This window comes from Crocodylus porosus, unplaced genomic scaffold (genome assembly GCF_001723895.1).
Source record: "Crocodylus porosus isolate Cpor-Errol unplaced genomic scaffold, CroPor_comp1, whole genome shotgun sequence".
Lineage (NCBI taxonomy): Eukaryota > Metazoa > Chordata > Crocodylia > Crocodylidae > Crocodylus > Crocodylus porosus.
In genome coordinates this window covers 14,635,536-14,651,162 of record NW_017728926.1, presented here as the reverse complement: position 1 = coordinate 14,651,162, position 15,627 = coordinate 14,635,536, and the positions used below count along the sequence as shown (strand labels likewise).

General features: G+C 46.9%; 2 protein-coding genes across 2 annotated transcripts in view; both read right to left on the bottom strand.

Annotated features, from left to right (window-relative positions):
• Nucleotides 1-5,569, bottom strand: part of SSU72 (SSU72 homolog, RNA polymerase II CTD phosphatase) — a 62,126-nt gene extending 56,557 nt beyond the window's left edge. Inside the window, exon 1 of the mRNA XM_019541563.1 lies at nucleotides 5,396-5,569. Within this exon, the coding sequence (XP_019397108.1) occupies nucleotides 5,396-5,475 (80 nt within the window). The 5' untranslated portion in view covers nucleotides 5,476-5,569. The remainder of the gene's footprint in view (nucleotides 1-5,395) is intronic.
• A 942-nt stretch (nucleotides 5,570-6,511) lies between these two features.
• On the bottom strand, nucleotides 6,512-8,508 carry LOC109314400 (actin-related protein T2-like). Its single transcript, XM_019541562.1, has one exon. The coding sequence runs from the start codon at nucleotides 7,936-7,938 to the stop codon at nucleotides 6,814-6,816; it is 1,125 nt and encodes a 374-aa protein (XP_019397107.1). The 5' UTR covers nucleotides 7,939-8,508; the 3' UTR covers nucleotides 6,512-6,813.
• Between the last annotated feature and the right edge of the window lie 7,119 nt (nucleotides 8,509-15,627).

Here is a 15,627-nt window from a genome sequence, read left to right as displayed (position 1 = left end):
GGAAACTAAGAGATAATTTAGCTGATAAAAAGGTAAGTACTCTTCATTTAATTCAGGTGCCAACAGCAGACATGCACTCCATCAGTACTGAAACTGAAGCCATTCCCAGCAAATTGCGCTTGGCTGAACTTTCATTTCTCTTACTCAGTTAAACTGCATTATATGATTCAGTGAGCTTCCATTAGAAGGATTTTAACTCTCACTGTTTGCCACCCATAATAATAATATTATTATTAACATCTCCCAACCCAAATCAAACTTTCTAACACTGAACTCATATAAAGGAGAATGTACATGTAGCACATAAACCCTTCTTCAGAACTACACTTTGCATAGAGTAGTATTAGCTATCTGTATAAAATCCTAATACTAAGAGAATGAGATAATGTAGCAACATTATCTGGAAGATTAACAAACAATACACACAGAGATGCTAAAACAGGTCACACTTACACACTTGATGTTGTACAATACATTTTATAAATTCCCGTACACAAGACACACGAATTTGGAAGTTACCATCTGAAAACTATTTGTTGATCCTTGTACCATTAAGTGACTCCTCCCTCTTTCCCGCTCCTGCAGAATTGCAGCCAGCCTGGAAGCTGTTCAGTAATGAGAAAATGGATAATACTGCAAGCTTCTAAATACTGTTTTGTAAACTTAGTCCAATTCCTTTAGTTTCATTTCCACTGCCCTTCCCTGCAAGATTAACTCAGCAAATTGCTTCAACTAATAATTTTAAGCAACACGCCACAGAAGTTGTATTTCATCTGTAGGGTGCATCTTTTCAGTGTTCTGTTACTTCAAGGTAGATTTTGATTTCCTAGCTCTCAAAGGGCTTCCTAGCTCTCAATGGGATTCCCTGGCTGCTGGGGGAACACTGACAGGTTCCAATTAAACTGGAGAAGCCATTCCCTTTTAAGGCTGAACGCTCTTTGCTGTAGGACAAGAAACAGAGGCCGAGTTCAGTCATCGAGTCTCCTGGACCGGAAGCTTCCAACTCAATAACCGACCTATCAGGAACTGAAAGGAACCGCTGCAGTTATTCTTGTGCCTGCAAGCTGGAAGCTTCAGACTGCTTCTTTCCTAGTTAATTTAACCTCTCAGTGGCTCAGCACACTTTCTGTATTCACTGCTGTGGTATGCATGTATGAACACATTCAAGCTGAAATGTATACGGTACTAGCTATTTATAAAAATCAGCAAGTGCTCTGTCCTGAAGACTACTGTGTAAGTAGCACATTTCTACATATACTGTATTTGGCAACAATACTCTACTGAGTAAGGGGGATTTCTGATATTAGACTTTTTAGAAAAAACAAGCAATTCAGAATCATAACACCATAGATGTCACTATTCTGTGTAAATATGGGACTTCATCATCACCTTCCCCGTCCCTCCCCCATTTTCTTCTGTTGTGTGGTTTGTTGTTGTTGCTGCTCTTAAACAATCATCAATGGTCAAATCCTGCCTCAGCTAAACTTTCCAAAATGCCTTATGAGAAGTGTCGTCTTATGCACTGGTACAGAGCAGCATGAAAGCAGCACCAGTCCCATTCCAGGCCTTTGGAAATGACAGCTGTGCAAATAGTTACATAATGATTGATTCAGACTACTGTTACATGATCCAACTGCATTCAGATGAGTTTCTCAAGCAGCAAGAAGTCCATTTCCATTAGGATTCCTCAGTGACAACGTAGAAAGATGCTTTCCCTTCCTCCAAAATGGTTACTGCTCTTTACACAAAGAACAATTTAAATCAGGTAGCATCAATTGTCTTGAGTCTGTCGACTTACTGTAGGCTATTTGTTACTTAGTTCTTCCGATCCAAAACAGAAAAGATACTCCACTAGAATGTGCGTGTACACACACTGAAGTACTTTCATTCAATTTGCAAAAGTTACTCAGTAATCACCCTGCAGGTCTTTATGCAGTATTGCTACATAAAGGTAAAATGCTGTCCAAGTAAACAAGTTGTCATCATGCTGTAGCTTTATTTTAAATGAAAATTATGAAAGTAATTACAGCATATGATGAGCCAAGACTTGACTTTGAATGGTTACAGATGAACATCTGGGCGTGGTAATTTTTACAACATGATTAAGTCATTTCTATTCAGTCATTTTTGTTTTCTATTTCAAAATGTAACAGGAACAGGACTACCTATCCAAAAAACTTGAGACTTCCACATCTTTTATAACCATAGTGGTATAGTGGTAAGAAGTATATAAAGTACTAGCTGTACCTTGGGACATTAGGAAAGTCATCAAAGACTAAAAGAAAGCTAGTAGAGTTCTCGCAGAAGGCATCAAGGAAGGTAAGCAGCCAAAGACAAGAGTTAGGAAAAACACAGATTCACTTTCCAAGAAGCATGTGACAGGACAAGGCTACAAAGAATGTCAGGTTTGAGAAACTTATCACCTGAGAAACCAAGCTAAATTATAACTGAACTCGCTCCCTACTACAAGGAAGCTGCTGTGTTGCAATGTAAAAGGATTGAGACTTTTACAATAATGGTGGGGGGAAGGAGAGGAGGGAAAGAAGGCTTGTCCTCCAAGGAATTCATAAACAATATGCTTGGCAATACTAAATTAAGTTCTCATTTTATGAAAGACTTATGGATCTTCAAGTTTTAACCCTTTCTGAAAAAAAGAAGGTATTTAAAATGATCAAGTCCAAGTCATCCCAAAGTAAAACTTCTGTATGCAATGACACTGTGAGCCCCCCACAAGGAAAAAAACTGTAAAATGAACCAGAAAAATGAGATATGGAACTGTCATTTCTAAGTCTATAACAGGCAGCTACAAAGATTTTAGCAAAGTAGTCTCCCTTTTGTACAAAGTTGTTTGAAACAAATGGTACTTGTATATGTTAAAAAGGATAAAGCATGAGAAGTCTCTTACAAGAAAACTGTAGAAAAATTATGATTATGTGTTCTGAATTCTAGTGCTGCACACAGAAACACATAGCTGATTACATCAATTATTTCATTTAGATGGAGTGTATAGAAAATAAATCTTATGTTTTATAGAAATGTAAAATGAGTAAGCTATTTTGCTTGATGGTTTCAGAACGAACATGTTTTGTTATCATCAAAAAATGAACTCAGATACAGTTTTATTATCTATCTATTATCAGGCAGGACAGAAACGATATGAAACGGAATGAATTTTAAAATACTGCAGTAGATTCAAACATTTCTTCCATATATTACGGACTATTATAAACATTACTGCTGGCCAAGTGAAAAGATATTTATAAGGAAAAATGGGCTTTAAACAAAGTCTTTTAAATAAGTTGCACATTAAGTCCTAAAATATAAATACCGAAACTAGGTAAGTTTAAAAAAAGGATTAAAGACACTATTTTGAAAGTGCAAAAGAAACATCTCCAGTACTATAGCAAAGCCCCTTGGCAAAGATGGAGTTTATTATGTTTCCAAAACGAAGTAATTTTTAAATAAATTATGGGATGCAACAGTTTTGGACACACACACACCCCTCCTACTCCCCCTCACCTGCAAGCATTGCATTTTAAAAAGCTGTTCAAAGTTACATTTTTAGAATGGATTTTAACACAATGCTGATCTTTTCAGAGGGCCACTGTCCTGTGGTTTTATAAAAGTAATCTTTCCATCTTAAGAGGGTATTTTAAATGTCTGTAATAGCTCTGTTTAAATTAAATATCTCCATGCATTGTTTGCTGCAATATTTTAACAGCACTGTACTTTGGAAAGATGAGTTAAGTGTGGTGTAACACTAAATTGGCAAGATGGCCTGGATGACCCAATATGATTTCCCCTGAGTTGTTATTTTACAACCACAAACTGAAGTCTTGGAAAATAAATGTTTTCCACTGTGTAAGCCAGTAAGAAGAAAAACATCAGAAGTGGAAAGCAGAAAAAAGTAGTAAAAAAAAAAAGTAACCCATCTAATTTATCTGAGCTGAGAACACAAGGCACTCCCCCACCCCATTTTTTTTTTTTAAAGAGATATTTGGAGTGTAACCGTTTAATACCAATTTAAAGGAGTTAACTGTGTGCACAAGTTTTGTTTTCCATAAGCTTATTTTCAAAAATCTAAGAGTAGAAGAGATATTCTCCCTTTTCCTTCTTCTTTTAAAAGATTAATGTTTCAGCACATTTCTTTGTGCCACTGACTACAAAGAAACTGCAAAGCACTGGTCAGCTGACAGTAACTTTGTGTTTATTCTGCCATCCCAGTTGAAGAAAGCTGGTGCTTAATCTACTTCCGTTTGTCTATGACGTGTCAATTGACCCTGCCTGCTACGTTGGAGGAGCTCAGAGAAGTAGGAGCAAGCCCACAACCGGGTGTTAAAAGCCAGCCAGTTTAACAAAAAAGGCTATTTGCTTTTAGCCAAGAGGACGTGGCCTTGATGCACCAGCAGCAGCAGAGATGTGTCTCATGCTACTATTGTCGGAGTTCAGCCTGCACCAGCCTTGCCAGCTGCCCTGCACCAAGATGGCTGCCCGCACCCAGCACACCCACCAGCTTCTCTTTTCCAGCACCAAGATCCCCTTTCTCCCACAGTGGGCACTGAGCCCAGACCTGCAATGGGGGAAACTCAGCAACCCACTTTCTGGCTGTTCACTTTTCCCCCCTTCTTTCCATGGAGTTCAGAGTGGAAAACACGTCCAGGCCTGAGCCCTACCAGCTGCTCCCTGCAAAGGGGAGTAAAAAAAGCCCCTTTACAAACACCTGGGCAGACTCCAGGCCTCATCCCACCCACCCTATGATTTGAAATGGGTGGGGGGGAAGAATCAGGCCATTTTAGAAGCCCCCTTAAGTGCCTGAGCAGGGTCCAGCACTCCCCCCACCTGCCCTATGATTTTTGGTGGTTAAGGCCATTTTAGGGGTCCCCTTAAGCATCTGAGCAGGCTCCAGGGCTCATCCCACCCAGCCTACAATTGGGGGGGGGGGCGGAAATTAATGCTGTTTTAAGGCACACCTTAAATGCCTGGGCAGGCTCCAGGGCTCATCCTACCCACCCTACCATTTGAGGGGGCTAAGGCCATTTTAGGGGCCCCCCCACCCTACAATTTGGGGGGGGGTTAAGACAATTTTAGAGTCCCCTTAAGTGCCTGAGCAGGCTCCAGCGCTCACTCCACCCACCAATGATTTTAAGGGGGGGGGTTAAAGCCACTTTAGGGACCCCCTTAAATGCCTGGGCAGACTCCAGGCCTCACCCCACCCACCCTATAATTAGAGGGGTGTTAAAACCATTTTAGGGCCTCCCTATCATGGGGGGGGGGGGTCAAGGCTATTTTAGGGGCCTGGGCAGGCTCCAGGGCTCGCCCCCATGCCGAGGCCCGGGGAAGCCTGGGGGGGGCACGTCCGGCCAGGCCAGGCCCGGCCCTGGCGCGGCGGCAGTACCTGAGGATGTTGTGCGCCTCCATGCTGCGGTTCTGGTTGCTGGAGCAGACCACTGCGACGCGGAGCGGCGAGGAGGGCATGGCGGCGCGGGGAGAAGCCCGGCTCCGTCCCGCAGCACTCGGGCCCGTCCGGCTCCGCCTGGTGCTCGCACAAAATGGCGTCCGCGGCCCCTCGGCGGGCGTCACCCGCCCCGCACCAGCGAGAGCGCGACGCAGAGCGGACGCCGGCCAGGACAGTCGAGAGCGGAGCGCAAGAGAGAGCGCCGCCCGGGGGTAAGTCCTCCAGCCATAGAGACGGGCGGAAGCGAGGAGAGTCCGCCTCGGCGCTGAGCGCGAGCGCTGCCCTAGTGGCGCAGGGCGGAGGGGATGTCCTTTGCTTCGCACGTGGCTCCGGGGAAGGGGCAGAGCTTGGAACCGTCGGTTCGAGGCCTAGGGGAGACAACAGGCTCCCCTGGGTGTTTGCTCCATTTCAGCCTGGCCTTTAAGGGCCTAGGACCCTCTCTGAGCTTCTGGAAGCGGGAGGGTGTCACATATACCACTGGCCCTATGTAGCTGACTCAGCAGCAGGTCTCAGCCTTCTCTGTACCAGGACCCATTTGTGACCAGCACCAGATAAGGCTTAAGCTACAATTTGGGGCCTGTAAATAAGCAAAAAAAAATGTCATTCTAACATGACAAAAACAGACACATATATATGCACAATTATTATATTGAGTTCATCCATTTGTGCAAAAATGAATTATCATAATCTCAAAATGTCATTAAAAACCCATTTTCGTGGATTATTTTTATCGTATGGGGCCTCTTAAAATGGACACGTCATAATCCGGCATGGCTCCTGACCTGCTGCCCCTTGTGTGTGGGGCAGGGGGTGGGTGTGTGGGACACGGGAGCCCCCAAACAGCCCCTCCCAGGCAGGATCTCTGCCAGCCTGCAAGAGAAAAGCCAGCTGTTTCCTACCTTTTTCTCTTTTAAAGTTTGTTCATGACCCTTTCATATATTCTTGCAACCCACTTCTGGGTTGTGACCCATGGGGTTGAGAAATGCTCCCCTAAAGAAGTAGCATCCTTTGGGAGCAGAGGCCTGGTGCTGCATCTCGTGGGGGATTTACATTGCCCCCCCCCCCGCAACCAGGAGCATCAGGCCTCTCTGCGCAGGTGCAGGTGACTGCACAAAGCACAGGTCACCTGCAGGGAGTTAATTCCCTCGCTGGCCACAGCAGTCACTACAGTAGGTGACTTGATCTCCTTTATTGTAATGGAAGGCTCCCAAAGTCATCAGGCACCTCTGCAAGACACACGCAGGCTGCACGTATTGCCCATTTCTTCTCTTTTATTCCATTGCCATCGCCCAAAGAAATTAGACTTTCTCCCCTCAGCACTTAAATACAATTCTCAATGGCCCTTCTTTTCAGGCCGCTTAAAAGCATTTTCTGTGGACCACAGGGGGTCCAAATTCCCCGTATTCCCCAGCAGTGACCCACATTGACACAAAGGAGGCCAGATGACTAATAATGGAAGCACCCATCCATGCAGAGCATCTCCTATGAGGAGTTGCTACAATCCTAACAGGAACTCCTTGAGGGGCTTGCTGCTCTATCTCTTTAAAGACCCTCTCATCCAGTCCCTGGAGAAGGGACGAGCCCCCGGTCAGCACCACATTCCCATAGAGATGGTGGCAAATATCCCGATCACACTTCTTAATGCTGTTGGAAATCATGGTGTGAATCCCCGGTGTATCAATGCCAAGGGTGATGGGCATGAAAAGGATTTCTGGTGCTCTGCAAAGATGAAGACCAATTCTGACAGTATTTCCATCCGGGAGTTTATAATCTCGCAGGACTTCCTCTGGCCTTCTCTTCATTTCTTGACTCCAGTCCAAAGCTACATAGCAAAACTTCTCCTTGATGTCCTTTGCAACATTTCTTTTGCCCCTGCTCAGGAAGAAATGGTCACCTGCTGACAGGAGCCGCACAAGGTATTTGGTGATATCCCTGCCCGCGACATTCAGCCTGGACACAGCGTGGGGTAAGCAGTGCCCTTCATAGATGGGGACTGTGTGGGTAACTCCATCCCCGCTGTCCATCACCAATCCCGTAGTACGGGCGGACGCGTACAGTGCCAGGGTAGCCTGGACGGACACATACAGAGCCGGTACCTTAAAACACTCAAACAACAATTCAGTCATTTTCTCTCGATTCTGAAGCGGGTTCATTGGTGGCTCTGTCATTACAACTGGCCTTTCGCTGGGATTTATCCCCAGCTCCTGCTTATAGATGTGTCTCCAGAGCTTCTCCATGTCATCCCAGGAGGTCACTATGCCACGCTCAATGGGATACTTCAACAATAGGCCAGCCTGTTTGGATAAGGCTCCTTCTCCAAGGCAGTAGTCCTGGCCAGCTCCAGCCGCTTTTGCTTTCGGATGACCAATCACTGAAGTGACAACTGACCTTGGCGTAGGCTCTCCTGCGACACCAGCTTTACACGACCCGGATCCATTGTCAAAAATCACAGCGGGGGTTTGTAAGACTCTTGAATCAGACATTGCACCAGGAACAAAAGGATGAAGCTGCTAAGAAGGGGGTTCAGTTATTTCTTTTTCTTCCTTGAAACTTAGAAGCCAGAATCCTCGAGACGAATTCTAGACCCCTGAGGTCACAAAATAAGAGCAGAAGCAACAGTGCTTGGCACGTTGATGGCGCTTTCTATTCAAGGATTTTGACCATCTGTCCAAAGGTGCCAAAACGTTATCCTCTCCATTTTACAGATGGAAAAACAAGGCACAGAGAAGATAAGTGGCTTCCCTGAGATCACCTTGGGTGCCAGTGGCTAGTCCTCAGATAAGCCCCAGATATCACAATTTCCACTCCTCTGCTCTAGCCGTGAGACGACGTGCCTTTCCCCAACTAAGACCAGAAACTTGCTTGAGCATAAAACAGGGACTTGATGCAAGAATCCCCGGGTTATCGTCTCTGGTCTATCCGACGCAGGAAGGCACAGCAGATGGTCATCAGCCTCTTCTAACTAAATTTTTATTAAACTGAGTCATGACCTACAGGCTTCTGCACAATTAGTCTGTGCTGCTTCCAAGCCGACCCATAAAGAAAATATTGCCAGTCTGTTCACACACTGTAGCTATCTCCAGTTTTATGTTGCTCTCTTCTTTTGCTCATTAAGGGCCATCACCCAAGCTAAGGTGCCCCAGGCAACAAAGCTGTATCTACAGTAAATCAAAGCCATGGTAAGAAAATCTTCATAGCATCACTGAGATTCGGTGAGAGAGCCCAGAAGTATACATTTATACAGATGTGGCGGATTTACTGACAGCCCGGCTCGAAGGTCCCAAACCCTGGGAGCAGTGCCAGGCTGCTCGGGTTTGCAACCCCTCCCTGGCGTGAGGCCGAGCACCCGGGAGGCACCAGTGGGGTTCAGCAGAGGTCCGAGGGTCCCACATGAGACAGCCCAAACCCCAGTGGAGGGCAGAAGGCAAGGCCTGGGTATCGGGACCGGCTCAAGGTGGCCCAAGCCCCAATGACGGACAGAAGGCAGGGCCCTGGGCAGCCCCGACAAGGCACCTGCGGCTCCTGGAGCCTTCCCAGCCTGCTCCCCAAATCTGTGAGTACCCAGAGAATGGGTTCCCACAGGGGAAGAAGCCCTGAAAGGGGGGTGCCCAGGGGTCAGGGACCAGGTGGGCCCATCTTGGGCTGAGGAGGTACTGGGACCCTCCTCCCCCAGGAGGGTGCCAGGGTTTGGCACCCTAAGGAAATGCCCAAAAGTCTCGGGCACATGGGTACCTGGGGGGTGGGGAAGACTTGCATCTCCCATTTTGTAAATAGATAGATATAGATATGCATATATTGTTATCCTCCAATGGGACCTGGGTTATGTCAGCAAGGTGAGGTTTATTTGCATCTAATTGTTGTTATTGTTCTTGCCTGAACTTACCTGTTGATACCCATGTTTATCTGCCTAGCTATATGTACCTGTGGCTGTTGCACATATTTACCCATACTTTCTTATAAATCTGTAAGTATCTGTATCAGTCATATATTAATAGTTATATTTTTAAAGGCCCCTGTAAACATTCATAAATTTGTATATAGTTAAGCTATTCCCGGTCCTATAGGGAATAGAGGATCTGGCCAGGCTTTTACAGATCCCTCTCACAGCACTTCTGCCTAGCTACCTCTCTCGTCTATCTGGAGGGGGGAGCACATAGTTGGGTTCACTTGAAGTCCACTTGAATTTATTGGTCTATAATTGCACTCAGCTGGGGGCATGGGGAGACTGCCTCTGAGAACATGACTGACCAGCTGCGCCCTGTGCTGGTTTTATCTCCCTGCAGCGTCTGACCTCAGGCCTGCAAAGAGCTGCTCATAGCAAGTTTAGGGCTTTGGAGGCATAGGACTCTTTGGAGGACTGAGACCTCGGTTTAAAAATTTAGAGCCACGTAGGCGTTGAGGCCCTCCGGTATGCAAGTTGTAGTTCTCTGCCACTGCCAGGGAATCTGCTGTTCCAAGGGCAATACACTACTGAAATCCTTACCAGTTTTTTGGTCATGTCATAGATTTGCCATGTTTGCACAAGTGTTTCTTGATTTGACTCGTAATTGTCCCTTGCGTGAGAACAAAACCATTTCAAGCTTCACTGGAAAAACCAGAGGGAGGTTATAGGATTTAGAATGAGTTGTAGGGAAGGCAGGTGAACATTACACAGGCATATATATATTCATGCTTGCTAGAAGGAAAAAGGACAATGATAGCGAGGAAGGATAGTCTGGGGCATATCCTCTGTGGGAGTTAACAGTCCCTGTGGTCCATGCGATTTAACCCTTTGAAAGTTTACCCCAAGGTAAACTACAGGCAGGGTGCACACCCTGTGATGCTGTGAAATCCTATGAAGGGTGCTCCTTAATACTAGCTCTGTTAGGTGTGCAAACACCTACACATAATGCACTTGATAAACTTGAAAATTTCAGACAGAAATCCATCGTGTCCAAAACATTCTGACTTGCTGTGGTCTTTCTGAGTGCTTTGCAACAGAAGAGCCGCTCTATTTATTTTCCATAATCAAAAAAACAAAGTGAAAAGTAAGAGCTGGCGTTCTCCAATGGGTCTAAGAAGTGGAGCCTTGAGATGAAAAAGGTTTAGCTCTATGTAAAACTATTAGTTGTATGTAAAACTATTAAAACACACCAAGCAGCAAACATTGTCAGTGCCCCGGGTTGTGCGCTTGTGCATTCAGAGCCTCTTTCCAGTAGATGCTGGTTTTTATAAGACTTTGACAAGGCCTAGCATGAAAAAGATCCACCGTCCCAATGGTTCAGCTTTCAGGGCAGAGCTGTTTTATTTAAAACTTCCTCTGCAACCCACACCCTTGCAGTTGGTGCCTGAGAAACAGGAAGTGAAACTGCTGACAACTTCTGCTTCTTTACCAGAGAAAAGGGCTTTTTGTGTCGTGAATCTTGCTTCTGCTTGAGCCTTTAAATCCAAAAAATTGTCAACAATTCACTGAAGGAGCTAAAAGCCAGTAGAAAGCTCACTGATGTCCTTGTTGCAGTGCATGGTACATGTTTCATAATTTATTTTCTCCCATCCACTTGCTCTTAGCAGGTTCCTAAATAGAGCGAACAGTTTGCAACAGCACTTCAGGGGCACTTGTGGTACTTGGCAGAGCTCTTTGCCAATCCACTGAGGACCAGTGTTGCCCCACTCTTCCCATCCATCACGTGAATCCTTAGCACAGCATTTCATTGCAAAACCATAAAACACGTAGACCTGCTCATTTCTAAGTCGGTCAGTACCTCTGATGGCTTATAGTGTTCACCTTTCAATGTATTTTCCAACTTGCAAGTTCTGAATCTGTTGACTACCGAGCACTGCATATTACCGTCTAAGGTAGGAGAAACTGAGACACAGAGGGCGTGTCTACATGTGTGGTTTAATGCACATTAGCCTATTTTAATACACATGAAAACCTCATAGAAAAACCCATGCACTTTCAGTAATGCACATTAAAATAGGCGAATGCACCTTTTTATAGTACCTGACAATGGAGGTACTAAATTGAATACGCATTAGCAAACACACATTAATGAACATGTCGACATGCCCAGGGAGACTAAGATCTTGCTTCAGCATAGCAAAGCTCTAGGATAACCTGCTGAGCTTCAAACTCAGGCCCACGTCCCACTGGATTCGGGACCGTTCAAGCTCATCTCCACATAAGCCTCTGCTTCTAGGCCCTCCAGCGGAGGAAAATCCATTTCTGTTGACAGCAGAAGTGTCCAGCCTTTCCACAAGCCGCAGAACTAGGATAGTTTTGTGCGCAAAGCTGCTGTCGTGGCTGCATGTTTCACGGAGAAACGTTTCTTGCCCGAGTGGGCACAGGATGGGGCAGGAGAGCGGATATTAGCTGGAAGATGCTTAGGGGTTGCTCTTTTATTTATATCCTACCAAGAGGGTGGGTTTGATCAGTGCTCACCATCATAGCCCAGGGATTATTTTCTGTGTGTCGGTGTGTGTTCTTTGCCACTCGGAGCCCCCCGGCAAGACGACTCATTACAGACAAATCCATGTATTAGCAATTACCATTCGGGCTATGATCCTCAGTCCCTCAGCTCTTGTGTCTTACCTCTGCTGATGCTACAAGCCAGTTGACCTCTTCTGCTCCCTAGATGTGCTTAGCTGATAGTATCCAATTTGCCAAGGCCAGTGGAAAACTTCTGAGCTGGCACACAGCGTCTGAAGTCTCCTAATGCTAATTCTGGCCTTTGATTACTTCCCCCGCTCTGGAACGAAGGCTGCGGCGCAGACAAGTGGGACTTAAATGGAAGTAACTTTGGGCTACCATACTCGGTCCTCACGCCCAGCTTCTGCAGCTGGAAAACAACACGTCTGCTCCAGAGGAAATTCTGAAGCGGGGACATTTGCAGTGGGAGTCGCAAAGCAACAGCAAACTATTGCATTATTTTTTATTAAACAGAAATCCCACCCCCCAAATACCAGTCTCTGATCATGACAAGGTTCCACGGCAGCCCCATCACAATACAAATCAGATCAAACGTAGCGCGGAAATATAGAAGAATAACATTAAAATTGAAAAAAGCCGAAAACCCCCCTGAAATGAAACAATAAAGCCTAAATGAAGTGCATCTACCATCTCAAAACAAAACTTTCTGACGCTGTCACAATGAAATGAGAAAGCTGAAACAATCCTTCCATCAAAGCTGACACCGAATTGCAAAGAGTTTGGATTTTGATGAAATTGCATTTTCCAACAGAAAACGAGCAACTTTTTCTCTAACCCCCGTTGCATGTCATGCCTATAGGCACCTGGCTACCCACGAACACTTTGCTCTGCTTTAAGGGACACCTCCGCGGAGGCTTTTCTTCAGCCACCTGCCCTGCTGTCAGGTACCTTGTGCATCACACGCTCTGAAGCTTTCCCTGCATCAGGGCTTGTTGGCAAACATTTCCCATCGGTGCTGCTCCATTACTGCTGGCAGCCGTGGGACAGAAGAGGTCGTGAGACTGCCCTTGAGCAGCGCTAGAGGAGGTGGTGGCATGGGACCTGCTCTCCTATCAGTCACCTGTGGAGCAGCACTGGTGGCAGTGCCAGCAACCGTCTTTTGCATTCATCCCCGAATGGAGACAAGACCTAGCTCTGAATATTCATGGAGTAAACAAGCTCCTGATTTGTTTGATAGGGGAGTGCAATGGTTAGTGAGCCATGGGATACACTGCATGCAGGTTGGCCCTGCCTTTTTGTTACACGGTGGCATGCCAGGTTAAAAAATGCCACCACTGAGGAGCAGTGATTTTTTTTTTCCCCCCTTCAGTATCCTGGGCATGCAGCAGCAGCGATGGAGCTAGGGTACTGGAAGGATGTGATGTGTGAGGAAGGAGAGGGTTAGTTTCAAACTCCCAATTTAGAAAACTCTGTCACTAAGTGAGTAGAAATAATAGGCGGACCTGTCTCAGCAGCCTCACCCAGAGGACCCCAGGAATGGCAGGGAAGGGTATTTTTCATGTTTATGAGTGTTGCATCTTTTCATTTCCTCTCCGTCAGCATCACCAAGACTCTGGAGTCAGACACCTTTTTCTCGGCATCCTCACCGATCAGCAGCTCTGGTAACACTGATGGAGGGAGGCAGAAGACTATTTCCATGCTTATTGGAAAGATCTCTGTCAAAGAAATATGCATGTATCCTTTCCACTGACTCTGTCCAGAAAGCACGCACGTCTCACACCAGCAGCTGCCGGAGCACATGTAGCCTCGACAGTTCAGGATTTCTCCTGCCCATATGCAAGTGGCTCACACGGCAAGGGCCTTGCATGTTCGTAGCTATACGGCAGGCTCCCTGCACCCAGCACAAAGGGGTGTCTTTGAATGGGTAAGTGAGTACCTGGGGCCTTGGGCCATTCTTAGATGGCAACATATGGCCCATCGGTGCCCGCAGTTGGGCAAGGCAGGGTGCGATCCCTCCCTCTCCCCAACACAGCTCTCCTAGCCACTCTTACAGCCTTGCTCTCATGAGATGCACCAGAAGTTGAACTAGAGTAGCAGAGGACAGGACTTCAGCCCGGGACCTTGTGCAAGTCATATTCTCTCTCTCAGCCCGGTCCCACGTGCACAGGAGCAAATTGGGCTGGAGTCACAGATTTAGGACCTCCTGAGTGTTCAGACCTGAGGCTTGGTTCAGCCCATCTCCAACGTTAGGTCTTCTAATGAGAAACGAGAGCATGTGAATCACCACAGCATGTGGCATAGCACCCTCGAGCCCAGAGTAGAGAGCAAAACTCCTAGGGAAACCCGTTCACGAGCCCAGCCTGGTTGTCCGGTTATTGAGGGATCGTGGTGCGGTGTGCAGAACTGTCTGCGAGGCACCCACGATGAAATCGTCTTGGGGATTTATGCGCCCGCACCAGTCAAGTTACGACTCCAGGGATGTTTTGATGGATGGCCGTGCAAAATGCTTTTAACACCTGCTGGGCAGAAACAGGTTTCCCCTTATCCTCTGCTTCTCTTATTTATCTGACCAGTTCTGTAGACTTGTTAGAGCCAGACTCTTCCAGAAGTGGACTAATCAATTGTATTCTGGCCATTACGTCGTTCTTAGCTTGCATCTAAGTATGATGGATGTGGCGACACTTAAACCAACAGCCAAGCAGCTCGTGTTGGCCCTGTGTAATGCATAGGTCATACAGAGCAGGGAGAAAGCGTCCCCACCAAGGTCCATAGCTCTGGGATGGTGCTACTCAAAGAACGATGCTGCTGTTGTCTCGCCGCATGTAAATAGAAGCCGTAGCTGCTGCTGGCATCATTATTAGCCCTAATCATCACTTTGCCATGGAACTGAATGGCTGTTATGGCTCTCTCTCATCAGCCCTTCATTGAGCAGATGTTCTTCCATGGCTCATTACAGGGCCCGGCGTTTTATATTCCAGGCATGCCGTCCCCCGCCCCAAACAAGAGCTGTTTAGAGAGCAGATTTCAGCAGGGGATGAACAGTGCACACAGCCAGCTGACGTGGGCACAGTCTTATGGGAATAAGACCTGGTCCTGAGCCCCTTTCTCATGCTGCAGCCCTGCAGACACCCTGGGGCAGAAGTGCGCAGCTGCATTACACAGCGCAGCTCCATGACAGCGGTCAGGCAGGTACCCTAAACATACAAGTACGGAGAAAAGGCAAGTCCCAGCAGTCCCACAGCTGCCACCACCTTCAGGACAGATAGCACCACTGGCCCTTTCTTCTGGAGCACCGTCTCCAAAGATGTGCCCTTGTTGGCCATTACTACAGCCCTAACCCATGAGCCCGGGTAGGCAGGTAGAACTGTCTCCATTTTAAACAGGAGCAAAGAGGCCGAGTGTCTTGGCCACGGCCACACAGTGAAGCCATGAAAGGAGAGAGCCCAGGAGTCCTGACTTCCGTCCTCTGCCGCGAGCCCTGGGGAGGAACAAGCCAAGGAGGAACAAGCAGCAGGCAGTTCAAACTGGAGGAAGTTCAAACTGGCTCTGGCCTCTGGAGGCTCAGGTTGTTCTGTGTCATTGCCCCCCACCTCAGGGACACTGAAGCAGTAACAGGTTGTGCCTAAGTTGTGCACCTGCCCCCCAGGTGGCAAAGCAGACACGTGCCCGGGATGCCCCCACTCTAAACAACCTACCGTGGAGATGGAGAGTGCCTGGTGCAGGGCCAGCATGCACACAAGTCCTGCCTTCTCCTCCTCCTCTC

Coding starts and splice junctions, on each gene's coding strand:
- LOC109314400 (XM_019541562.1), bottom strand. CDS start 7,938: ATGTCTGATTCAAGAGTCTTACAAACCCCCGCTGTGATTTTTGACAAT.